The sequence below is a fragment of the Mycteria americana genome, chromosome 1, assembly GCF_035582795.1.
Source record: "Mycteria americana isolate JAX WOST 10 ecotype Jacksonville Zoo and Gardens chromosome 1, USCA_MyAme_1.0, whole genome shotgun sequence".
In the NCBI taxonomy this organism is placed as follows: domain Eukaryota; kingdom Metazoa; phylum Chordata; class Aves; order Ciconiiformes; family Ciconiidae; genus Mycteria; species Mycteria americana.
The window spans coordinates 81,021,070-81,047,254 of NC_134365.1; the positions used below are offsets into that span (position 1 = coordinate 81,021,070).

The window sequence follows — 26,185 nt, forward strand, 5'->3', positions numbered from 1 at the left end:
AGAGGTCATCAACATGGTTTTGTTCCAGCCTGAGGGAAGGATGGGTTTGCTATGGGCCCGTCCTGTGGCTTTGAACCCCTCTCGTTCCAGAGGCGAGAGGCCTGGCAGTGGTAGGGACAGCTTGTAAAGGTTTGATATTCCCCAGTGGGAATTAAAGGACATGGTACATTGAAGGTGGTGATAAAGGGAAAAGCTCTTTAAGCGCAGGAAACAATTCCATCGCCAGGAATGAATGAATGAATGCATGCCAGGCCAGAAATCAGGGAAGGACATTGCCTGGCTGGGGACTAGGTCGATGCAGTGCAGGATCCCATTAGCCAAGGCAGCAATTTGACTCGGGGTGCGTACCTGCTGCAAGCACTCATAGTTTGTACTGGGTGATGTACCAGGGTCACTCTTCTTAGCCCCATCCCTCACTGAGCAGAAAGATTTGGAGTGCCTGGGATTCATCCTGTGCTCCAGTCACAGTTGACCAGTGTCCCTTCAGAGAATGGACTCAAATGAAGGGGAAGTTTTGTGTTTTTTGTTTGGTCTTTGGTTTTATTTGTTTTAGTACTCTGCTGAGTGAGGTGTTTGTTGCCATTCCTGTTAGTTACGGTTTCCTTGTAGGTGGTGTCAGAGCTGACTTTCCAAAACTGTTTGTGAAACCTGTTTTCAGCAGACATGCCCTGAGAATGACGCACGTTCTGACTAAACTGAATTAGGTCAGCAAAATACAAATGGCCTCACCAAGTCCAAAGTGCTTCTTCAACTTCAGGCCTTTGCTTCAAGGTCCATGTGCTTGTATGGATCAGACCACTAAGTTACCTTTCATCCCGTTAAAGTGAAGGGCTCAGAGGATCAAAAGTAAGCCTGTTAAACAAAGCCTGGCAAAAGTGAAAATGGAGATGTGTTTAGATTTGACACAGCATATAAAGACTTTCTAGATGAGGCCGCGTTAACTTGCAAGCAAAATTGAGCCTTTTGATTCACAGACTTAAATTAGCAATGCCCCAAATGCAGGGAAAGAAGCCTGAGAATTCCTTGGGATGCAGTATTTCTGAGATGGGTAGGAACCTGGGTTGAATCGCCACTTGTATTTTCAAGGGATTTAATGCCGCGCTGCCATGCCTAGCTAGAAAAGCTAGGGAACATAGTGTTCTGTGAAAAAATCACTGCCTTAAATATAGTCTTTAGCATCATGGAATTATGAGATTGATGAGGACTGTGGCAATCTATCAGGCTCTTTATTTCTCCTCTCTTCTCTGATGAAGAGTTATTTATAAAGACTGGAATCTTAACTCAACAGGCACCATCATGCAGAAATAAATGCACAGGGTTGTTAAGCTGGAAACTACCTTCATGTCCTCTAGTTGATCTTGCTTGTTTTTCTCCAGCCTGATGTATAAGTAGCTTGAATTCTCAAGTGGTGGGGTGATGTCTTAACCAGCCAGCATCAAAATGGGAAACTGCTTTTGAAAAATTTCACAATTGTTACTTTAATACATAGAATGAATGTCTTTCTGTGTATGCCTGAGGCAGATGGCCAGTGCTCTGTTGTACATGAACTTTATGAAGTGATCTAGCAGTTATTAAGGAAGAGGAAAGATTGTTTGCACTTGTGACAGCTTGACATCTGTTGCGTTAACATGCACTGCTTCATTTGGTGTTATAAAAACCAGTCCCTCCCTCCTAGAATATATGTGTGAAATCAGTTCCAGCATGTTCCCTTCTCTTGTGCTTTGGTTTCTTATGGCCTTTTGAGAAAAGGTCTAAACTGGAAACCTTTCCACTACCAAATTGCCAAGAAAGAGTAGAAAATTAAAGTTAAACAAGCATCTAGCAGTCAGAAAAGTTTGTATTATTATAGAACTTAGGTGCTTAAGAGACTGGCACTGAAGATCGGAAGTCTAGTATGCTAAGCTTCATATTAACGCTTTCATCAGGATTAGTGCATGGAGTTTATGATTATCAGGTACCAGAAGGAACAGAATTCAGTTTCTTCTCACAGCCTGTTTAAACTAGGAAATTGGGTTTCTTATTCTAGCCTTGTTTCCCCAGGTGGAAAAAACCCCAAACAACAACAACAAACAAACAAAACACCTACCTCATCCCAAAGCATTGTCGATCTTCAAATAGGAATAAGAAGTATTGAAGTCCATTCTGGAGCTAGCAGACTTGATATTGAATTTGTGCATGAAACAGATCTGAGATGCAAAGAAAGCAAGTATCAGCCTGGGCTGTATCATGCAAGGTACTCCCATGAGAAATAGGAACATACTGATTGTATTGCACAAGGCTGTGAGACGATCTCGTCTGACACACCATGTGCAGCTCTCACTATGCTCAAGGAAGGCGAGTTCATAGTACAACAGAAGGGCTATAAGGATGCCAGGGGAGTGGAGAACCTCTGGAAGGAAACTGGAAAAGCTTTACTTGTTTGGCTTACTCAAATGAAGACTGAAAACGAAGATTTCTCTTTCTAAATAAGTCTGGGGTTAATGTAGGTTGAAAATGGTCTTCTCCCTCCCTGCTGGATTGTGTCAATACAGGAAAAGTCACTTTACAGGCTTTCGTTCTTAACGATTACCTCCTGTTTCAATGTTGAATTGATATTTTCAAGGTGTCAACTTTACCCCTAAGTGAGAATGGGGGGGGAGGGGGGTGGTGTCAGGAATGTTAGCTAAAAGCTGTTTGACATTCATTTTAGATAGGTTAGCCAGTATTATTTTATTATTTGCAAATATTTGGAGTTGCACTGATGACTTAAAGATGCTATGTGGTAGGCTGGGGGAGCAGGGTTGACCTTGTGTTAGCAGCCCTATAATTAGCATTCTGATAACAATCAGATGTGATCTGCAGAGATGACTTCATGTTGAAAGTATTACAAAGCCTTAGTGCAAGTAATCTGTCCATCTTGCTTTTTATGAAAGGTAGGGTTTCCTTAATGTTTCTGTGCCATTGGGGCATGAATGTTTCTGTATGACAACACTATTAGCCATTATTTCAACACTGCTCTGGAGGTACGAAACATATCACTTACTAGTTGTTCCTGACTGGATGTGTCATCTACCTCTGTAAGCCTGGATAAAATGCTGATTTATAGTATAGTAGAATACCCTGTGTATTCTACCAAGTGTATGAACTGTGCCAAACTGTGATGTAGTGGGCAAGAAATAAGATGATTTTTTTTTTTTTTTTTTTAACCAGAAGAGGAAGTGATGTATTTGAAGAGCAATTGCTGGGACTGGCAAATTATCTAAAAGATAAAATCCCAAATCAGATGAATTTCAGCTGAAAAAGGTGCTCAGGTAGTTGTTGTAAAACAAATCGACATAACAGCAGTATATGGCAAGGAATTTATAAGAATTTTTAAGGTCAGAAAGGATTCTTGGGTCATAGCCTTTCCTTTTGCTTAATCCAGTCCATAGAATTTAATTCTTGCTTATGTCTGACCTAAGCTACATGGGAACTGAAGGTGAACTACTTACTTTTCAATTGTAAGTTCTCCTGCCAGGTCATAGTGTAAATTTTCAAACGCCTTCTTGCTTTTGATCAATTTGTTCTAGAGATCCATGTGTAGACATAAACAAGGAGAGAGAAATACTCAGCCTTTTGTGAAACTTGAGGCCACTGTGGCTCAATACAATAAAAATGGATGCTCAGAGTGGATTAGAGTTACCATTGAACTTTCGTCTGAATCGTTGATTGCTGGTGGTGGTATGTACTCTTGTTATCATATTTTGAACAACAGTCTGTAGCGTCAGAAGAGCTTGCTATGGAAATGATGTGCAGTGTTCAAGATTTCCTTGAGGCTTTCCTGAAGCCAAAGACTTACTATCAGATGTTGTGACCTCCAGAAAAGTGCTGGGACATTTGAGCTTCAGCACTGTGTAAGTATGGTGGAATCAGTCTTGAAAGTAGCTCTTCTGGGAATGAAAGAGTACATCCTCCCCATCTCATTGTCACTGGGAGGTACTTGGCTCATTTCATGTTCTGTTTGAACATGAAAGAGCTGATGTAGAGCTTCAAAAAGAGCTTTCAAAAATTTTTCACATTATCAATGGCTAACATTGTTAGAGCTGGCATAACTTTCAGTTTCCCTGGTGAGAAGTTGTTGATTTGGACATTTCGTACGAGAACTGTGGCTGTTGGGGAAAGAGCAAAGGCTTCATCTGGGCTGTCAGATGTCCAGAAGTCCCCGATTCCTGACTGCTTGGCTTGTGCCCCTGCACATTTCATGCTTCAGCCTTCTTGCATGTATACAGGCCATCTGCACAGCACATGAGAGGTAGGTCTGATGCAACCAGATGTGTTGGACTGGCTGTGTGAGTGTGGCATGGTGCTTGAACCCATCTTTGTCTGCAGTTCCCCAGACAAGAAAAAGAGGGAGTCCTGGATAAATCTTTTACCACTTCACAAACTGTAGGAAATGGTTAAAACTCAGCTTCTTTGCATTCTCTGAGAACAGATTTAAGAGTTTTTTCTTCTTAAGCAGTGTTCTCTTCTGGAAAATGCTTTCTTCTCGTGTGTCTAACTCTAAGTATGGCAATTACTTAGAAATTTTGAAAGACCTTCTGTAGGACATCTGGAAAAGAAGACCTACAGCTATCAGGTCCCAAGTGTGAAGCTGAGAATAATATCATTAGATCAGATGACTTGCAAATGTAATGATGATGACTATTTTAGATAGCACCTTTTCACCTGAAATGAGAACGGTGGTGTTTTCTGAGAAACATCTCATTAATGATAGTGGTCATCTCTTTTCAAATCGAAGCTTATTCTTGATAGGAAAACCAGCTTACTTAAAGCTAGTCATTCTGACACGTTAAAAGTACAGAACTTCAAACCCTAAGGGTAAATAAGATTTGCAAGTGCTGGTGTCCTATACTATTCAAGCTCTGGCTGGATATAGGAGTGTTCTGAATGAGTAATATGGCAGCAGTGTAAAATCAGGAAATGAGGGAACTGAAGGCTGTGTTTTGTAGCAGAATTATTAGGTAGTCTGAAATAGCATTGTGCAAGTTATCATTTAAGCAACAGATCACTCTGTAACAGATACAGATTTTTCTTTCTCTAGGAACAGCTAATTAAAGACAGGCTAGGAGTTTCTGATTCGTTTCTGTGGAGTTGTACTTCCCAAAAGAGAGGTTTTGTGAGGACATTGTACACACAGGTTCATTTATCTTATCTATTGTCTGGGTGGGGTTTTTTATTTATTTTTCTTCATTTAGGAAACGTCTTCATTTAGGAAAGGTATGGAAACATTTATAAGGCTTTGGATGTAACATAACATTTTTTAGTCTTGATAAATTTGAGAGATGACTTTTTAGATGGTATGTAGATTGTTCTATGAAAGCAGCAATTGAAAGCTCTAAAAAAGTGTTCTTACTAGTTAAAGTCAATGAGCTAGAAATTACTATAACCTTTTCTTGGTGACATTTCAGAAAACTTACTGACAAAATCAGATTCCCCACCCCTCCAAGAATCTTGTTGTGTATTTAAAAGTCTGACACAGCAACAGCAAACACTGAGTTAGGATCCAGAAACATGTGCAGTGGGAGAGATGGTGCTCCTCTTCACGTGGTGGTTCTGCCGCTTCTGTGACTGTCATGCTGAAGGGCCATGCAAGCATGATGGGACAGGAGACCAAACCACTGAAGAAAAGAGATCCTGGGAAGACCAAGCTTGTTTTGTTCCGCCCCCCCCCCCCCCCCCCCCCCCCCCCCCAACTTACGTGCAGAACTGATCCCATGATCATACAGCTAATTTGAAGATGAGGGGTGGGACTGCTGCTTTGCAGCCTGAGGTTGCATTGGATTTTGTGTAATGTGAAACTATGCCCTGAGTTTAACTTGCTTATGTTATGGTTTAGCTGTTTTGAGAGAGAAGGATGATAAGTCACTGTGGTGTTGAGGGAAATGTACGTAAAGAAAGTCAAGTAGAACAAGGACTGCGATATGAGATGTATCCAAGCTGGAGAGCTGGCTGTAGCATCTACAGCACCAGATTCCAGATGGCTGCTGCTTGTCAGGCTTTGCTCTCAGTCTTCTCCCACCTCTGTGAACTGGGGCCCTGCTATTTCAAGCGCTTGGAAGTCTACTTGTTCATTAGTGCTGGGTGAGAGGTAGGTATTGTTTTAATCGTAGCTTTAGGACTCTTTTTTTTTTTAGCAACGGTTAGTGATAGCAGTCATAACTTAAGCTTGGGGGACTGCCAGTTGGCAGAGGGATGCTGGTAGCTCTCAAGCAGGGAAGGCTTGAGTCGGAGCTGAGGGAGACGTGGGCTGCGGAGGTCAGACCGCGGGGTAGCGACAAACATATCCTGTCCAATAACACAATATGCAGGAAGGTGGGAAAGCTAATTTCAGGAACGAACCTTCTGATTCTTTTGAATTCTGAATTCTTTTGTGCAACCCAAGGCCTCCCAAAATAGTTGAATATGATGTTTCAGGAGCAGCAGACTATCTTACACTATTGTATATCTACTGTAGCACTAAGGGACCAGGTATGGATTTAGCTGTAGATCTTTTGAAGTAAGTAAGGGCCCTGATGTACCTGTTAATATTACTAAAACTCAGTGTTAGAGCCAGTTAAAATGGTTACTCTCTGTTCTCTAACTTGACTGTGATCTGTGCAATGCTTAGACTGAATAACTCCTTGGCAATTGTTTACAGCAATGACAAATTACAGAAGGAGCAAAAGGAACATTTTGGCATGGGATTAGGTCTTGGATGTGATAAGCAAAACTTGAACACAACTTATAATTGTTTACCTGACAGTGGCACAGAGAAAGGGTACTCATGAGAACTGTACTCATGACCAATGCTGAAGAGAAGGACGTGGGATCCTTGGCTGAGTGTCTCCATTTTCTAGCCTGGCAAAGATGCTACCCAGTTAGTTTATCACTTAGCAGTGTGTGGGATGAGTGGGAGAAACAGAGGATGTTCCCATCATCAGGAAGTCATCACGATCTATTGTGCTAACTTTGCGTGACATTATCAAAGAGAGAGGGGAAGAGAAAAAAAATCCCATTCATTGAGCACATTTGTTTTCAAGCAGTACAGAGAGAGGAGCTGTCTTCAGTTTTAAGTGTGTTGATTGAAAAGTATTTTCACACCAGCACATCGTGACTAATATTCCATGCAGTCATGTTCCCGCCTGTCACTTTCTGATGTGGTTTTTGTGCAGCTTCAGGAAGGAGTTCGTTTAACCCCAGCTAGGCACCTGACAGTGTGAAGGCAAAGGCCGCTTGTGCTTGGAGCGCTGTTCTAGCAAGCGAACTTTCTGGAATAAGGATTGCGCTCAAATTGCTGTGGTTTTTTGAGTGGCAGCCATACGGGATGGGAGCTAACAGCAAATCGTTAGGGCAGAGGAACGCAGGACAAATGGATGTCTAGCTGAGCTCTTGAAGGCTGTTGCTGGGGACGGGGGGGGTGTGCGGGGGAGCAAAACGTCTTCTTGCCTTATTGGCATTTTAAGGAGGGAGTGGAGAAGCTGGGAATGACAGAGCATCCTCTTATGAGATGTATTTGTTTTGTTACGAATGTCAGCAGTGCCTCTCTAGAAATTTGATTCCAAGTTTAATGAACTTCTGATTGCATTTGTATGTTCTGCAACCAGGGGAAATCTGTCTAGTTGTAATTTTCAGTCTCAGTCCTTGAACTAACAAGATATGACCTCTGTTTCCAAGAGCTCAGGACGCTTACATGCCCATGACAGAGGTGCTATAAGACCATGCCAGGTAAGAGGTATATATAGGGCACTGGTTTGTTTTCAGTGTGGTCTCTTGAAAAGAATTGGGCAGTGTCCAGTGCTGACCTCAGTCTTTTTGTGGGCTAAATTAATGTCTTTATTCTGCTTGGCAGTGTGGGCCAGGAATTCTAAAATGAATGCAAGAATCTGTGGTGTGCAAGATGTCTGAAAGTCCCCTCAATTGTTTTTGTGTTTAATCAGTGTGTTGTTATAAATGGGCCTGTGTAATGCAGAGGAGAGTCTGCGAGCCCTTACTGGTTGACAATGTGAATGGTGTAGCAGGAGGGGCTGTGCTGGGGCCCTTTTAAGTGGGGGAATATCCATCTTGCACTGTTGTTGGAAGTAATTATGAATCTGTTTTCATTTGAGGAAAGAAAAGCCCAGTAGATGTCATTTCTTGTTTAAAATGTGAAGCTGAGGCATAAATTAGTGTCCTGCTGTTACTGATCCATGGAGGAGTCATGAGCTTTGAAATAGAAACAGACCCAAATTCAGAATGTCCCTGGCTGTACAAAAAAAGTACGTCATGCTGGAAGGTGAGTTTTAGGCTTGTCCATTTTTATGATAATATACTCCTAAAAGAAAAACTGAAAAAACTCTTCTATCCTTTATGATGTAGGAAGGGGAAAAAAGTCCTGTCTTCTACTCTGGGCATATCCAGCCGCAGGTTTGCTGCTTTAACAGGAGGAATTATTTTTTGAAAGAAATAAAATGTGCATTGGGAGCTCTCACCCCGTCATTGAAAACACATCTTTTCTTCCTCAAGACCAAGCTGGGAAGAACCTCTTGCTTTGACGAGAATTGGGACTGGGACCTTGCGTGCTGGGCTCTGCCCTCGGCTTGTGTTCTCTTGCTTCTTAACAGGCTTCAGGTCCAGTCTTGTGACTCTCTAAACACTTCTGTACCTGTAAGTTGGGGATGATGATAGCTTACTCAGTGGTGATGTTTGAAGAAGAAATTGGTGATGGTGAAGCCTCAATGGTGAAGCCATTGAGGGGCTGGTGACAGCGCGGCTCCACATCTGTCAAGGCTTATGGGTGGTGACCTGCCGACAGGGGAGTTCTCTGCAACTGTGGTGGCCTGGTGTAGTAGGAAGCTCGAAGCAAGCAGAGAAGAAACAATGGCTTAAATAAACACTTGCAGATGGTTGTAGGGCAGTGGAAGAGCTGCTGGCTCTGAGGCCTCTTGCTGGGCTTCCCAGAGAGCTTCTCAGCCAGGGATGGGCAAGAAGGCTGAGACCTGAGTGTTTTTCAGAAGAGACTGTGGCAGGGCCTTGTGTATGGGAGGTGGGAGTTGATGGGAGTTGCTCAGAGAAGGCAAATTCACTCATCTGACCCTCAAGGGTGTCTTGAAAAGCATGCCTTGGCTGTAGGCAAGGGAGCAGACTTGCTTAAGCTCTCTTTTTTTCCAGATGCTTTTTATTGCTACTGTATGGAATTAAATAGATGGGAATTAAGTGGATTCTTATGTGCATTCCCTGTTCATTGCAGATTCCCAAAGGACAGTTTTAGTCTCTGTGGTGGGTAAATAGGGCTGACCCTCTGAGTCCTGCAACTGAAGGCCCAGTCTGAGCACCAGAGGAACGGGACTGCGTGCCAGGAGAGGTAAAAGCACAAGGTCTGGCACTGGAGGAGCTCGCTTGGAGCGGGGAGGAGGCAGGAAGGATGTAAGTGTGTATTTAGGCCCGCTTCAAGGAAAGCTGCAAAGAGGCATTGGCATTTATGTACAGGAGTTAACACGTAGGGTTGTTTTGGGGTTTTTTTTGGGTTTTTTTTGGTTTGGTTTTTTTTTTTCCTAGTTAAAAAGACCAGGTTCAGTCTGAGCAAAAATTGGCCTTTACTCATAATTACTCAGCTTCAGTCCCCCTCATCATGTTGCTGGCTGTGCAGCTGCCATGGCCTTCCGCAGCAGACAAACTTGAACGCTAGGTGTAGGGAAACCATAGGAAATGCTCACTTCCACCCTTTCTCTTTTTTGTGAGGCAGCTTTTTTTTGTAGCCATTGTGAATGTGTCCAAAAGTAGCAGAGCGCTTGGAAGGCCACTCCGCATTTCTTCTTCCTTTTGCAGGTCAGCTTGAGCTTCTCCCCATGTTCCCCTCCAGTAAGTGGACATGCTGGTATTTACACAAGGAGCCTAAAAGTCAACAGATGAAAATTATTGGAATGGAGAGAAAAGGGGCCCTCTGGGTGTTTTGTTTCAGAGCTTGGTAGATGCACGCTTTGCCTCTTGCACAGTGCTGTGAGGCCGTGTGGAGAACTTGCCTGTGGAGGAGAACTTCAACACCAGAGGAGGTTTCTGCCTGGGTCCCCACGCTGCTCAGTTTAATGAGGCCTGCTGGCTTTTGGCAGGTTTCCAACTGGCTGCCACTCCACGCCACTGTCTCTCATTAGGTAGGACGTTTTTAGGTGCTGGATTGAATTTACTTCCATCCCGTGCAGACCTGGTGGTGGTCTGCTTTTTACACACTCCAATTTACAGAGCTAGCGCCAAGCTACTAAATTATTAAGCTGGGGTTTTAATAGAAACCCCTGTGTAGGCTTAAATTGTTTCCACTCTATTTGGAGTTTCCTGCTCTGCTGGTTTTTATTTTGTCCTGTGCATGAAAGCGTGGAGGGAGGAATTCACAGGAAAGCACAGAGGCAAAGAGGAAGAATTCGGCCTGAGAGCACTAGAAAGTACAGACGAAATAAAAGGTTAATTGGTACTGTATCCAGCTCTGATGGAGGTGATAGGGGAAGAAAAAAATGCTTCCTAATCCCCATGACAGTTCAGCGGAAACTTGTGTGTTTGTTTTCAATGCTGTTTGTAACTTAGGTTTCTCAACACAATATTTTCTTGCCGCCTGTTTTTGTCTTGACCCCTTCCCCAGGGCTTGAAAGGGACATTTGTCAGCAAACACAGCTCCCCTAGTTTTTTCCCCCAGTGTCAAACACTGCTGCCAGCAGGACAGCAGTGCTCGGTTGGGTGGGACTTCCCTCCTCGGTGGGGGATCCCTCTTCCAGCTTTGCACTGCTTCCACCCAGTCCTCCCCTTGCTGCAGGCTCTCCCCTGCAGCCCCGCACCACTGCATGCTGGGTCAGGATTACACTTGCCCATTAAGTACTATGTAAGTCAGATCTGGTCAGCATGGCTTGTTTTTTAGCAGCGCACAGATAAATTTGTGTTGTCCCTGATGACAGGTACGGTCGCTGTCCTCCACCGAATGGGTTGACTCTGTCACACAGTTGAAGTGAGGGATGTTGTTTGAACTGGGGACTCCTGGTAGACCAGGAGTCCTCAGCAGTGATTCCCTGAGGCCGCTTCATCGTGAGTGGTGACCTCCTTCCTCTGGGGGTTAGATGGGAGGTGTTCAGAAAAACAGTGATAAGGGGAGGCAGTGGGCTCAAACTGGTCAGCATGTGTCCGCTCCTGCCCTTCACTTGGCAGCCACTGTGGGCATGCGCCGAGTCCCAAGCGAGGGGTCGGCTTTCTACCATGACAGAGCATGGTTGCAGGATGCGTTCCAACCGCTCAGACATACCAGTTTGAAGAGCCATCATAGTGGAGCAACTGGGATTGTCGAGCACAGCTACAGCAAGCCAAAGCAACCGAGCTTCAGGTGTGCATTTGAGGGGTTGGAGCAGATCTATTGCCAAGCTCTCTGAATATATGGTACGTCTTACAATGTGTAAAACAGCTTAAACCATCTGACTTGGCTCATGTGTATATGGTACTAGCAGCTAGTGGCTGAATCCCGCCTGGAGTTTACAAGTCTGGCTGAAGAGAAAGTTGGGCTGTGAATTATAAAGGCTACCTTTGTCACTCAATGGCAGGAATAGCACTGCAGTTCCTGTCATTGTCATCATGCTACAGCCATGTTTGGGTACTTACTGTGTTTAATTGCATGGCTGATTCACTTAATGTCTCTCCTGGGGTCACTCATAACACATTTATTTTTAGGATTCGGGGAAACTGGGGACACTAGCAATCCATTGTGGTTCTCTCCCAAAGGCGGGAGTTTTCCAGATGATGATGGTAATAGCAGCAGTGGCTTAATCACAGAGTAACCTGGCTAAGCTGACGAGATTAGCACTGGCAACTATGGTAAAGCCTAACGCTTGCAAATGAACAATCTCCACTGAAAATATACTACAGGTATAGGCAGAGGCCATGAGTTCCCTGGGTTTGGATAACTTAGAGGATATGCACCTAGTTTATTAGGAAATCCCTGGCAGTGCCTGTTGGCTTTCAACCCTATAAATAAAGAATTTTCTGATCAAATACTCAACGTTTGGTGTAGAACTGAGGTGGTCATATGTCCTCCCTGGTATACAGCTATGAATCATTCCGTTTCATGACAAACTTGTCATGCCCCAACAGAGGAGCTCCTTTGTACCTGGCTGGTAGCTCCAGTGGGGCATCTAACATGCTTCTTGGTTGCTTAATAGGAAAGACAATGTGCTGAAAGGCCTGTGGTAACAGTTGGCCTAATGCACCTCGCTCTGCTTGTTGTTTTTAAACAGATGGACCTCTCTGTGGAAACTCTTTATAGCTTCATGCAGGAGCGCCAGAAGAAGTATGCCAAGTATGCGGAGCAGATCCAGAAGGTCAATGAGATGTCTGCCATCCTCCGCCGTATACAGATGGGCATTGACCAGACGATCCCGCTGATGGAGCGGCTGAACAGCATGCTGCCGGAGAGTGAGAGGCTGGAGCCCTTCAGCATGAAACCCGACCGGGAGCTAAAGTCCTAGCTGATCCAGCAGCCTCCCCCTCCTCACCTTCCACGCTCCAGCGTTAGCACAGACACGCTTCCAATGGGCTGGGCTGGCAGATGTTTGAAGCGGACAGCAGTGCTGCCTGACTCTCTGCCAGGGCATCAGAGGAAGAGCAGCGTCAGCTGCCAGAACTGTGCAGCCAGGAATCCAGGAGCTCCCCGGTCCCGTCGTCTGGAGAAGATGATTTACTGTTCTTTCATCTCCCTCCTCTTGCCCTCCTGTCTCCTTCACAACTACCACCGCCTGTGCCGAGACATTCGTTTCACTGCTGTGACTAGATTGGGGTTTACAGAGGAGGAGTTTTCTTTCATCTGATTTTTTTTTTTAAACTAGAAAAATTCAAAGGGATATGGGGTGTGACAAACCCTCTAACATGGTTTTTGTGCCACTGTGGTTTAGACGATTAGATGGCTGGCAGGTATTTCTGAGATCCCCTGGCCTTGGCAATATGTGTGTTTTATAGGTGAAAGTGCAGGAGCCAGGAACTGGCTTATTAAAATCTGCCTATTATCATAATTAACATGGTTTGCATGGCAGGGTTTTGGCATGTCCTCCTCAAGGCTCCTATTTTTATGGGCCCACTAATTTATGAGGCTGTAAAGGAATAACTGTTCCAGATACGTATGTCTGTTAATGTTAAGCAAGCCTTACTGTTCCTCTCCCCCTTGCCCTGGCAACGTCCCCATGCCCCAGCTGGTGGCATTTCGTGTCCCTCACCTTGTACAGTGATTCTGACAGGCACTGGCATCGACCTGCTCACTTTGCATCCCATAGTTGGACACAAGGTGTCTTTTTTAATTTTTCTTGGGACACTCCAGTTATCTTGGTGCTGTCTTTTTCTGCCAGAGGGAAGCAGTTGTTTCTTTGCCGTCGGGTGTATGGAGTTGGAGGGGGGAGACAGGAGAAGTCCTTTAGGTCTTCTCCTTGGCTTAGCTGCCGTCATGCCGAGAGCTTGCCTGAGCGCAGTGTTTTATGACTGAAACCACACGGCCCTTTGGGACCGCGCTCAGCGAACTGCTCCAAAGGCAACAGGATGTTCTTGCCTTCTCCCAAGCCGAGGGCCCTGCTGGAAGGCAAACAGCGTGTCCATGCTGCCTGGGTGCTGGGCTGGCCCAGAGGAGATGGGTTGGTTGCCAAGTCTGCCACTGGTCTGCTGGCTGCAGGCGATTTGCAGCACCTCTCCGAACTTCTGCTTCTCCCCTTATAGAACGGGAGGATATTCTACATGCTGCTGTAAAAACATTTACGAATCTAGAAAAAAGGTTTAACAGCCTGCGTCACCATTGCATGGCAGCTCTTGTCTGCAGCAGAAAGGGCGTGAAACCAGAAGCGAGGAGTTTGTTGGGTCAAGGGTAGGTTTGTGTGTGTTTATGTTAATCCCAGGATGCTGTTGCTGGCGAGGAGGCTGAAGTGAGCCCATGAACCCCAAGGGTTGTGGCACGTCAGGAGTGCAATTACAGTGGGGAGGACAGCTGTCTTTGAGAGAGTCAGTGTGACAACCCATCTTCCAGTACAGCACAAGGCTAGGTGACTTGCCAAAGGTGACTTGCTTCGATACCTCTTAGTAAGTACTTAAAGTACTTGGAGTACTCTTAAGAGTACTTAATCAGCAAAAGATGGTCTCTAAGCATTTGGGTGTAAGAGCATGGTAGGGTTTTGACGGTATTAATTGCTGCCTGGTGGCAGGAAGCAACAGGCCATTCTCTTGTTGCATTCCCAAAGGCCGCGTAGCCTAGAGTGAATTTTGTGATGCATACTGCAGCCAACTTAGATGTGTATCTGAACCATAGTGGTGATTGGGCCCCAGGGCCCGCTGAACACTGTCTGAAAGCAGAGTCCCATAGAAATGAAGCCCCCTGGAATGATGCCCTGGGAAGAGCGATTGACTGTTTGAGAGATGGCAAGGAACTCGGCAGATTTTCTAGTAAAGGCAGCAGAGTGGGCCTGGTTGTCTACTGCTTCCAGCCCAGAGTTGTTACATAGTTGTATATACATAGGTGTATGCTCTCTGTTGCACGGGATATAACATCAGGCTTCCATCCTTGCTCATGCATCCTGCAGTATTTTACACTTGGTTTGTTAAAAGCTTACATGAGACTTATCAACCCACGAAAACCTGCTTGTCATGGCTATGCCCATGAGGGTCCTCATTGTCCATCACTGAATATGTCTCTGCCTCCCGCCATCAGACACGCCAGAATATTCAGCAGCTTTAAATAGCGGCTGCAGGCGTTTTTGTCCTCCTCGTCCAGATGATGCTGTCTGGAAGTTTAGAATGTGTGACATTCAACCGCCTGCCAGACGGGATCATGGATATCCCACACCCTCGCGTGCTGGAAGCCTATACCAGTGGGAAGATCCTGATATTGGATCTTGAGGCAGGGGCTAGGCTGCAGATGCTCTCTCCTGTAAAGCTTCTAGACATTTGGCCTCATGCTATTAAGTATCAGATCAAAGCATTGCTCCTTGCAGTGCTAATGAGGGCAAGTGAATAGTATTCCTATCTGAAAGCTGCAGGAGCGAGGGCAAACTGCAAATCAGTTCCTTCCTTATTTGCTATAAAACACATAGACATTGGGCTGATAATGGGAGAAAATGCTTGTTCTTATGAACACTGGCCTTTAAGCTTGTGGTTGTGCTGCTGGGCCTCCCAGCTAGAGCTTTCTGAGCAGCAAGGGAAGCTGTGAAAAACGTTAATAGCTTAACTATAAAGAAATTGGAGCCAAAACGTGAAGGCCAACCTCTTCCAAAGCACGCAGGGCATTACCTTCAGTCCACAGGTGATAGTGTCTTGTATGGGTACTGTAAGATAGTGTGCACCCCCTAACTGTTCTTAAACAGTGGTTTACAGTTTTATTTAAAACATTGTCACTGGCTTCATTAACTGTAAGTCTTTGGACCTCTCACTGAGGGAAAGACATTTCCTGCCATGTCTTCTCGAGCTCCTGTTTCTTGCTTGGCTGCTCCTCATCTGCTTTGCTCTGCGTGCTGCTTTCAGCTTCATCTCAGATGCAAGCGATGCTCAAGGTGAGACTGTTGCTTCATTCCCTTTCACGCTGTTTAGCAGATTTGAGACGTGACTGGAATTACCTTTCTGCTTATGAATTTTATTTTCCAAGCCAAACGCTGTTAGAGAAGGCCTCAGGTACCTCTCACGAATGTACTAGCTGTTACTTCTACCACAAAGTTAGTGCTATGAACAGAGAATAATCTGGCGTGCTCTACTGAAAACAAACATTTCTGCCCTTTTCTGCTTTCTGAGGTGGTGTGTGGTCTGGGGTGCAGGCTAAGCTTCTTGATATGCAGTCTTCTGAAAAGCTGGAGAACAGGGTGAGTCTCTGGGTCTGCAGTTTCCTGCTGGCCTGAGCTGCTCTGGTTCTTCCCCTGACTCTGCTGTTGTGACCCTGCCTTTGTGCTGCCGCTGGTGCTTGTTGCATCCCGCACTGGTCAGTGTGCTACACGTGCAGAAGAGGTTTGCTTTGTTGTTTCCGTTGTTTTTGTAATTTAATGCATTGACAGGGTGCTAAAGTGCCAACCTATCTGCAGGACAATTTCTGTGAAGATCTGGTGAAGGGGACAGAAAAGAGTTGTTGTTGGGTTTTTTTTAAATATATGTATTTTAAATTAAATATATTTAAATATATTTAAATATTTAAAGTGTATTTTCCCCTTCTCTAAGCTTTTACACAGAGTAGAAATACATGTTTTCACAGGCCCACTCATTGCATGAGCCAGCCCTTCTCTATCAGACTGTGTGCCAGTGGTTTCCTGAGGTACTATTGTAATGTCCCTCCTGTTCCCGAGCTGCCAGAGTGTATTTTGATTACCAGCCTTGTGGCTGAGTGCTCCTTGGTTTATGGGTTATTATCCTGTTTGCAGACTTGCTCTGCTTTCAGCTGCCTACGTGCTACGTGTCCCATGGCTCCAGCATTAAAACGTTTGGTATCGCTCTTTTCCAAGTGTGTTGTTTCTCTGATTGCCTTGCTTATTCTTCATTTAGAGTGCACCACTTATGCCCTGTCTATGGACAGCACACACACTTTAGCGTGGGAGGTCGTATCTTAGCTTTACTGCTTTGTACGCAGAACCCACCTTCGTGCCATGGAGATGGCCAGTTGCAGCTGCCGTGGGGCTGCCTCTGCCCTGGGACTGTAAGGAAACGTGTCCCGGAATGAAAATAAATGTTGGGTTTTTGGGATGCTATCTCAATTCAGGTTGGCACTGATGACCAGTTTAAATAAATGATGTGCGCAGTGATGCTTGTGACTTGCCAGCAGTGGGGTGGGACTGTAGTTCAGCTGGCTGCCTACCTTTTCTGTGCTGGTAGCCTCTTGGAGATAAAGAAGAGGGTCTGGGATTGATGGACTCAGACACTTGCGTAAGACTGTAGCTTCCCTGTGCAAAGCACTCGTGGTGTGAGATGCGCTCTGCCTGTTTTGTTAGGGCACTTGCACCTTGTGTGCACCCAACAGCTTTCCTAAGATTCAGCGGGAAGACTAAACAAGAGCAGCGAAGTATTTCTCATTTCTTACCCCCACCCCCCCCCACTTAGCCTGTCAAAAAGAGACCATGTCCTGACAGATGCTTTGCATCAGTTCTTTGCCAGATCACAGAAGGAACTAGAGCTGGGCAGCCTTGGGCAGGTTGGCTCCTCCTACTGCTTCTTTGCACATCACTGAATGGGTTGGTTTGTACTTTTAGCCAAACTTCAGCCTCTTATTCAGCTGGTCTGTGGTACTTCTCTGCGGGTCGTTGGCTTGCTTTCAGCTGCCACAGGTAGGTTTTAACTTCTTCATAACGTGAGCCTGCACAGGATAGCAAGTTGACACAGAAAGAACAGCTCACCCAGTGGTCCCCAAAGCCAAGGCAGGTCTGAGGTGGTCAGGGGTGTGCTCGGCAAACCTACGCCATTATAGAGCTAGTCCTAAGGCGAGGGGGAGAGAGGAGAGGCGCATTCAAAGGGCAATTCTTAATGTCAGCTGCCTAAAATAACCCTTTTGTGATTTTAAAAGCTTTGTATTTTAACAGACCTCATAGAGAAACTGGGGAGGTAATGAAATATGATGGGCTACTGTAAGACCGTACCATGACCACAAAAATAAATGAGGATGGCTGTAGATTTTGTCAATACCTTGCTGGGGGTGTTACCAGCGTAGCGTTCAAATGAAGCATTTGATTCTGTTCTCTTAATTCTGATGCAGGCCGAACTATGGAGAAGCACAGCAATACTGGAGGCTCAATGGAATGTCACAGGGGTTGTTAAAGGCCAAGCAACCAGCTTTCTGCCAGTGGATAGCAACATTTTTTTTTAAAAAAGCAAGGGGCAGTTGCTGTAAGAGCCGACTGCTACTTGCTGAGGGAAACCCAGCTTTGAGAACACCCCGTGATGGAGCTGTTTCCTGCAGGAAACAAGTTATTCTAATAAACTTAGAAAATCAGTGTGGTTTAGAGGAGAATAAGTGAAAGTACCTGCAGGAGAACACTGTTCTCCTGGCATTGGGAAAGCAAAGCGGTGATGGATTCTCACCCACTGCCCATGGGATGCTGAACAAAGAGAGATGTAAATGTATAGGGTTTTTTTGTTCAGTGATCTGATGGCCCAGCCTCATAGTTGCCTGTACTATGTCATGCTTTGGCTTTGTACAGCAGTGGTGCTTGGTGAGGGTCCCTGTAAACAGGGGCTGAAATCCACGCCTCAAAGTAAGCATTCCCTTCCAGCAGGGCAGTTGCCTAAATGTCTCTTTTACAGCATTTTGTATGCTAGGAAAGCAGCCCCTTCCCAGAGGGGTGGGTGTTGCAGAAGGCTAGAAGGTGGCTTTTCTATTTATAGTGGCTCTCATTAATATTCTCCAAGTGCAGAATTAGCTGAAGGCTTCACAGCAGAAACACTTCCGTTTACCTCAGAGCAACCATTTGGGCCCAAGGGCCAAGAAGTTCTCTGGAGGCACAGTTCAAAGGGAAAGGCCAGTTGCCAGCCTAAGGTGATATATTATGAACGCTGTTCTTCTACTTGAATTCCCAATTGTAGTTTTGTGCATATAGTATAACAGTGGTATTGTATTGTAAAGCTATAATGTCTAAAAGTACTAGAATAACTCTACTTTGATCCCAGAAACTTTAAGAACAAATACAGGCTAGGTAGGTGTTTAGTCAGGGTATGGCTATCTAATTAAAATGTCTAGGTAGGTGAGTTTGGCTCAGTCTCAGTAATTTCAGATTTAAAAAGGGGCAGTAACAGCCTTATTAGGACTCCAGTGCTGTCCCCAGGGGAACCACCAGGCCACTGTTCTGGGCTTTTGATACCACCACTTTCTGGTAGAAATCAATTTAAAACTTGTGCTGCGAGTCAAAGCGTAAGGAGCAGCTAGGGGATGAGTGGGTGTAGTTACTAAAAAGAGCAGCTCACATAATTATCACATTTCTGCTCTCTTCCTCCAATCTCTGCCCCCCCAACCCCCTCAAAAAGAAGCAGGGCTACCTGATCCATGCTGGGGGGAGGTTTGCCCTGTTTTCAGTCCACTTCACTCTAGGAATGTCACAGTGATGCTTACATCAAGACCTCAGGGACCCCTTCCCAGTAATGCCAGTCAATGAAATGAAAATGAAATGTTGATGACATGAGAGACACAGTTCAGTTGCCTCTCAGGTTTTGACTGGAGATGTGAGTTAGACTGTCTTTTCACAGAGCTGTCTACTGGCAGGGGCAAGAGTGGAGGGATGGAGGAACAAGAGCAGAGCAAGTCCTGCAAAGCAGGCAAGAGGAGGACAGGTGAAAGCTGAAGTGCATGCTTCAAAAAACAGACCTTAAAGGGAAGAAGCAGTTCATACTGAGATCAGAAGTGGACTCTGGAGTAGGGTGAGGGAAGCTAGAGCAGGTAAATCTTAGAAGATTGTCAAATGAACCTAACATGCTGATGCCATTTAGGTCTAGTACTGTGCATGGTTCTTGTTTTACTGTGCAGTGGATGCAAGCTTTCTATGTACTAGGTGGTACATCTTGTTTGTAGAAGTAAGCATAGAAGCCCATGCAGAGTGTGGCTTGTGCTGTGGCTGATGGTATGGTATCTTCCAGAGAGGCCAAAGATTCTGCATTTCCCCTTCTGGGGTTATGTGTTAAAATTATCTTTTAAAAAGATGCTTTTATTACTGGACCTGAGTTTGAAGATGCCCTTACACAAACCTGTAGGCCTGAGCTTCGCCATCTAAGGATATATCCTTAGTAGCCATATTCTACTGCAGGATTTAATTTTAATATATACAACATTTGTATAAACTATGCTCTGAAGGAGCAATGAGGGGCATGCCCCTCCCTCAGCAATCAGAATGCTTCAGGACTGGCAGAATCAGTTAAAACAAATATTTAAACAAGTAATTACATTCTTCTTCAAAGAAGAAGTATGGGAGGCAAGAAAAATCCATGGGGTTCATCCTAGGTAACTTAATCAATTTGAAATACTTGCTTCAGCAAGACTAGCACAGCTGCCTTGGGAACATTTTACTCGCAACCGCATTAGATGTTGCAAGACAGCAATGCAGAGAAGTGCCACTGCTACTGTTCAAGGGAGCAGAAGAGGTGGGTAAACAGGAACAGGTAAGAGGCTGAAACTGTTACCAGTGCTGTAAAATCACCGCTGCTTGTGACGATGGGTCCAAAGCTACTTAGTCTGTCTTATTCATTAACAGGCAGGCATCTGCGAAAGATACATAGGATAAGGACAAGCCCCCTGCTAGTGCTGGGGAGCAGGTCATACTGCAGGCAGGTAACACACGCTCCACAGCCAGAGGCACACAGGCTCCTTCCTCAGCCGTTCTATATAAACAGGTACCATTTCTGATTTTATTTCATCATAACATACAGGTAATGCTCATGACACAAGATGAGAAACTCACATCTCTCTGAACCATTTAAACAGCCTGCCATACACCAAAGAACATTATATTCATATTGAACATTACACATTTCCCCCCTCGCATCCTCCACTTTGCTTTCCAAGCTTCTAAAAAACCATTTCCAGCATTGTTCAGGTACAGGACACTAGTTCAGATAGGAGACAGGGCACCACCCTGCACAGGACTTGGGGTTAAGGCTTCCTCCTTCAGGAACCTGTCCCCTAAAAATACTGAGCCTACAGCTTTGCTTCATTCAGTGACTATAGCGTATTGGAAATCATGAGGAGACAGAAGACCAGATTTCAGTTCCTCAGAAGGCGATTAACCAAATGAAACCCAAACATACATATTTGTATGTATAGAGAGAAGGGGAGAACCCACATGTGAAGGAGCACAAAAGACAGGAAGATTCTGTTTCTGCCTCTAGGGATTGATTTGTGTTAACCCCCATTAACTGATTTAAATCAAAGACAGATTTACTGAAATCTGGCTGAGAGGAGCACTGCTAAACCATTTACATACATATATACACACACAGAGTGTGCAGATATGCTGAAAATAGTTGTAATGTAATTGCTTTCACTTGATATGTAAACAGAGACAAGTGGCAGTATGTTTAATGAATAGCCAAGACCTGACATGCTTTCCAGTGTGGTGTCAACCTATCCCTTGCCCAGACTACCCCTTCTTCCAGCATCTCATACAAACACAGCCTCTGGGTTGAGTTACTCCTGGTGCTTCCTCTCTCTCTGTGTCTTTTGCACTTTTTAGGATCAAGTTAATCAATGCTGTAGCTTTCAGTGCTATTTTCAGCAGTCTGCTGTAGGAAATTAGAGTCACATCCTAGCCACAAAACAAAACAATGACAAAATCTTCTCCACTTTTCAATATAGTAAAACCTGAGATTTGAGTCACAAACTAGCTAAACTTACAGTAAAAAAAAAAACCAAACAAACAAACAACCCAAGCTGCTGACTTGAATTAGGGCTTCAGTTTGCTGCTGACAAATTTTTTTTTAAAGCTGTTGGCCAGGGGGAAGTATTTGCTACGTGATTTACAATTTTCAGCTGCCTGCACTGAAATGGGACAAAACAATATAGTCCGTCCCCCCCCCCCCCCCCCCCCCCCGATACACATGTTCTGAGGGGTGCTGGGGACGACCGAGATAACACGTGTGCAGCTGCCATCGAAGCAGGAAGGATGAAGTTTTACGCTGCGCCTCTGGTACCACTCCTCGCTGATTGTAAACCTCTTGCAGCAACACGTGCACACAAAACAATTTGAGCAGCAGCAGCCAAGGTACCACAAGAATGGTGAGCTGGAGGGGAAGCAGCTGGTTCGCTGTCAAAAACAACACAAGAAGGGCTGTGCCTAATCTCCCATCAAACACCCCGCTGCCAGCAGGGAAGTGACAACTCCTTGAGCTGGCGTGTTCCCTGGGGTGGCAAGGGTGAGGATGCGGTACCGGCCAGCAGCAGCACAGCTAGAAGCATCTGCAGCCAAATCATGCATCAGCACGCTGGGAAACTAAGACCCTATGCTGGGACAGAGGACAACGGCCAGGATCAAGTTCCTTTGGAGCTGCGAGTGCAGGAGGTGAGCAGGCTTCCCATTAAAGCTGTCTCTTCTCAAACCCCCTTTCTCTCACACCACACTATGAGATGGGGTGCTGGAGGTCCCCTTCTGTTTTCCTTGGACAGCCGGCCAGACTTCTCTTTCTCAGATGAATTCAGCAAACCTAATGCAAAGCTTCTACCTCCAAGTCCCCACAGTTTGAGTAAAGGATGTTGGGATGGAAAAAACCCAGCCACCTGAATTGCCCCTACCCCACAGGTGACTGGAACCATATATGAAGAACAGTTCCTTAATGGTGCTGCTCAGTTAAGGACAAAAGCCCATTTTTTAGCTTTAAAAAACAAAATAAAAGCCTTCAAGAGCCATCTACTGAACTGTCAATTGGCAAGAACAGGATGTCATGGTATTGTACCAGCCACTTCTCTCGCACGTAACCCTAAGTATTAACCACTCCATTATAGCTTAGAAGCCAAAGCAGCTACCCCTCTCCCAGAAGCCAGCCTAATATAAAAAATACAAATACTGCTTATTTTATGTTTCAAAAGACTGGGGGAAACAGTCGTAAGTATGGTTTGTTCATTTTTTTTAAGAATTGCTGCTGAGCCAACTGAAACACTTGTGCGTAGACAGCTTTAAAAAAAAAAAAAATCAAATGTGGCTAGTCGTTACTTGTTCACATTGTTTATGAACTGACTACCAGCATCTGGCAGCCATAAAGCCCTAGTTTATGTTTTATATTTTTGAGGTACTGGGTTTTTTTTTTTGTCTGAAGCAGCTCTCTAGCGAATCACCTAAAGCCTATCCATTAGAACAATAGTTACACCAGTATTTACATTTGCCTGAACTGTGTGTTCAGACCAGCCTTGCTGTAACCAGTCCCTACATCCTTTGGAATCGCTCCCAGTCTCCTTTCTTACAGGAAAAAGGTGTCCCTCCAGAGGTTGGCTCAGTGTCAGGGCTAAGGTGCACTGGTGAAGACGTGGGGCATGAGGAGGGGAGAACAAAACTAGCTTTGATAGGTAGGAGCATGTTTCAGTGGAACCAGAGAAAGGGTTTGATACAGAGAGAGCTTCCTTTTTAAAAACCACTGAAAGGATATGCAATCCATTGCATATAATTGCTTCCTCTGTCAGGGAAAGATCTTTGAAATGTTCTGCCCTTCTCCAGGAAAGGGGAGGAGAAAAACCCAGCGGTACGCTTGGTCTCCTCAGGCAGATGCTCACTTGTTACTTCTTTGCCATATTAATCTAGTCACTGCGTTCACACTGAAGCCTCGCATTTCTTCCCTCCCCCCCACCTTTTTGCACAAAGTTTGTTCTTTTCAGATTTACAGGGACCTCTCAAATGCTGCGGGAGCAGCCTGGAGGGGGAAGCAACTCCGATACAGTCACACAAGCCTGCTGCCCCTCAAGACACTTCAATGATTTCCATGCTGCCTGAAAAGCTCGACTGACTACCTACTTTCCCCAGTTCTTCTCTGGATCTGTTGTCTGCCATGATGCTCTCCCCAAACTCCATCTGGCAGCTTCTGCGCTTAAACTGCTTTTCAAAAGAGCTTTCCTCATGCCAGCTCCGCCGGGAGTCACCTCGATCACCCTGCTTTGGTCTCCTGCGCACAGCACAGGCCTGGTCACAGCCCGTGGGCAGCTGACTGCAGCTGTAGGCAGAGTAAGCAGTGCTGTTCCCATAGATGGCGGAGGCAGAGTAGAAATGCGAGGACTCAGTTGCAAAATACCAGCTGTTGGTAAGGGACGTAGCCGATGTCTGAGGAGCCAAGATGTCCGAGTGCCAGCCTTTGAGACCCAGCCCAGCAGCAGACTTTGCCAAATGCTGCTGGCTGGTGGAGAGACCAAACAAGAAGTTCGTTCGGTAGTTGTCTTCCATGCTCCCGCTCCGGTGGAGGGGGTACAGGAGCGACCGCTGAGTGGTGGCACTGCTGCTGGCTCTCCCCAGGTGTTGCCGTTTGCTCTGGCTATCCAGCTGCCAGGTGTTCTGGGGTTTCTTGGGAGGGTTTGCTTCCTCTTTGTCAGGGCTGGTTTCTGGGGTCTGCTCCGAGACCTCCTGGACAGGGGAGAACTGACACAACTTGCTGCTGCCCTCTAAAGCAGTCGCGTGTTTGTAGTATTCCAGGGTGTCTTCGGAGGAGGCAAAGCCCTGAACCGATGCAGTCACACAGTTGCTACTTGCCGAGTAGGATACCGACTTGATATCCAAAGAAAAGGAGCGCTTCAGCCGGTTGCTGTCCTCCACCTTATCTAGGGAGACGTGCAGTCCGTTTATGCCCTGTACCAGTGGGCCATCTTCCAGAGGGGACAAGTGCCCGCGTGGTGCACTGCCACAGTCCGTCCGCTTCTGTTCCACGATCTCGGAGGTAGCGGTAATGCAGAGCTGGTTAGCAGAGAGGCTGCTCTGCCCACCTTCTGGGACCAGCACGTGCTCGCTGCTTTTTTCCAAATGCAGAAGTTTCAGCTTACTAATATGTCCAGGCTGACCGCTCTGGTTCTTGATCTTTTTCTCAAAGTCCAAAAGCTGGCCCAGAAAGTTGAAGTTGGGAGAAATGGTTGGCCTTTTTTCTTTCACAAATCTGGAAAGAGGGGACAAACAAAACAAGAATTAATTTAAGGACCTGCTGCTCAGACCCGAGATAACCATAGTGCAATTGTTGTGAACGCTAACAGCCTGATCTTAACTTGTCAGGATGCCTGGGCTGAGATTCAGTCAAGCACAGGAAACACGGATGGAAAAAAGAAAGGCAGCTTTTAAGCAAGATAGTGCTGGATGCTCTCAGTTCTCTCTGTAGCTTACTTAAAGGTGGCTAAAAAAGGTAAAAGGAAGCATTCTTTTTACCTCTTTATGATGTCCACAACAAGGTTTGTGGGAATCGCTTTCCTTATTTTACTTCACCTGTGGGATCTCTGCTACCTTGGTTTCTGACCAGAGTTAAGAGGTCCTCAAGTTCTGCATGAACAGCATCAGAGCTCTAGCCAAGAGACCTCAGCCTCCCCTGCACTTCAGAAAGCAGACCACCTTCCCCACCATTCAAAGGGATGAAACCCCATGGTCCTTTCACCTCTCTCATGCTGTTGTGGACTGCAGTGAGCGCTTCCTACCCTGCTTATCTTTGTCAGGCAAGACAAAGAGCTCTGATATATGCTGACCTTATACAGCAAACGCCAGCGATTTCTACCATACACTGGTATTGGCCACTGATATGATCGTCAAAGAGAAAAACAGAAAGGAGCAAATGCAGCATTAAAACAAAAACGTTCTCTCCAGCTCTGTAGGTGTTCAGCATTAAAGGGCAACAGTATTACCAAATCACTGGAAGAGTTAACCTATTGTCAAATCCTGTAGGAAGCAGCCTGACTCGCATACACGTGCCAATCTAAGCATGCACTTACATACTCAGTTGAATATGGACAAGGTGCAATGCATACTTAAAATGTTTTCCTGAACTAGGACTCTAAATGTATGAAAGACTTAAGTATTAGATGTCATATACTTCAAAGTTAAATACAAAAGCAGTACTTCCTACCTGTCTGATTTGCCACATAGCTAAGTAAGTAGTCTTTGCTTTTTACAGGCTGTAAAACAGAAAGCTGCCCAAATCCTTCCTCCTCTCTTTTTTTTTTTTTTTTTTCAAAAAGCATTCCTGGAACTATGAAGGTACCAGATGACAGGGGAATTAAAAAGGGAAGAAACCTTGAAGAGCTAAATCTAGTACAAACACACATATAACATATCACTGGGAAAATTAAATATTATTAAAAGCAAAAAAAATATCTCTGGGGATGTGCACAGAAGGTGAGTGTGCAGTCATTAAAAACAGCATGAAAAAAATTCGAAGGTGTACTTGTGCATAGATGTATACACTAGCACAAATGCAAGCAAGCATATGAAAAATACCAACCAAAACTTGTATTTATATTTTTTTTTTAAGTTGCCAAACAACAAACAATAGTAGGAATAGTCAAGCTGACATGATGACCTGGAAGATCAGATTGCGTGAAGTGATAGTGGAAACTTCCACCATGAAGTGCCAACACTGGCAAATGGAGAAAACTAGTAAGTCACCTCAGAAGAGATCCTTTAGGTCGATCTCCTAGCACTGAATTTGGGGGCTTTTATTCCAGTGTAAGCAATTCGCTCACAAGAATTCAAACAGTCTTCATTCATTCTTTTTCCAGTCAAAGCTAGTTGTACTTGTTAATTGGATTTGTTATTTAAAG

The 26,185-nt window shown here is 45.1% G+C and overlaps 2 protein-coding genes and 1 long non-coding RNA gene across 7 annotated transcripts in view; 2 read left to right on the top strand and 1 right to left on the bottom strand.

The window, feature by feature from the left end:
* The window catches only part of BORCS5 (BLOC-1 related complex subunit 5), a 77,851-nt gene extending 61,406 nt beyond the window's left edge, over positions 1-16,445 (top strand). Inside the window, exon 4 of the mRNA XM_075507981.1 lies at positions 12,237-16,445. Within this exon, the coding sequence (XP_075364096.1) occupies positions 12,237-12,467 (231 nt within the window). The 3' untranslated portion in view covers positions 12,468-16,445. The remainder of the gene's footprint in view (positions 1-12,236) is intronic.
* LOC142412553 (uncharacterized) lies at positions 7,483-9,459 on the top strand. Its single transcript, XR_012776513.1, has 3 exons — positions 7,483-7,722; positions 8,108-8,269; positions 9,224-9,459. It is a non-coding gene; the product is annotated as an uncharacterized LOC142412553 (long non-coding RNA).
* A 4,667-nt stretch (positions 16,446-21,112) lies between the features above and the next one.
* The window catches only part of DUSP16 (dual specificity phosphatase 16), a 41,024-nt gene continuing 35,951 nt past the window's right edge, over positions 21,113-26,185 (bottom strand). For all 5 annotated transcript variants that reach the window (XM_075507947.1, XM_075507938.1, XM_075507918.1 and 2 more), the window contains one exon: positions 21,113-24,540. In XM_075507947.1, coding sequence (XP_075364062.1) covers positions 23,364-24,540 — 1,177 coding nt within the window. In that variant the 3' untranslated portion in view covers positions 21,113-23,363. The remainder of the gene's footprint in view (positions 24,541-26,185) is intronic.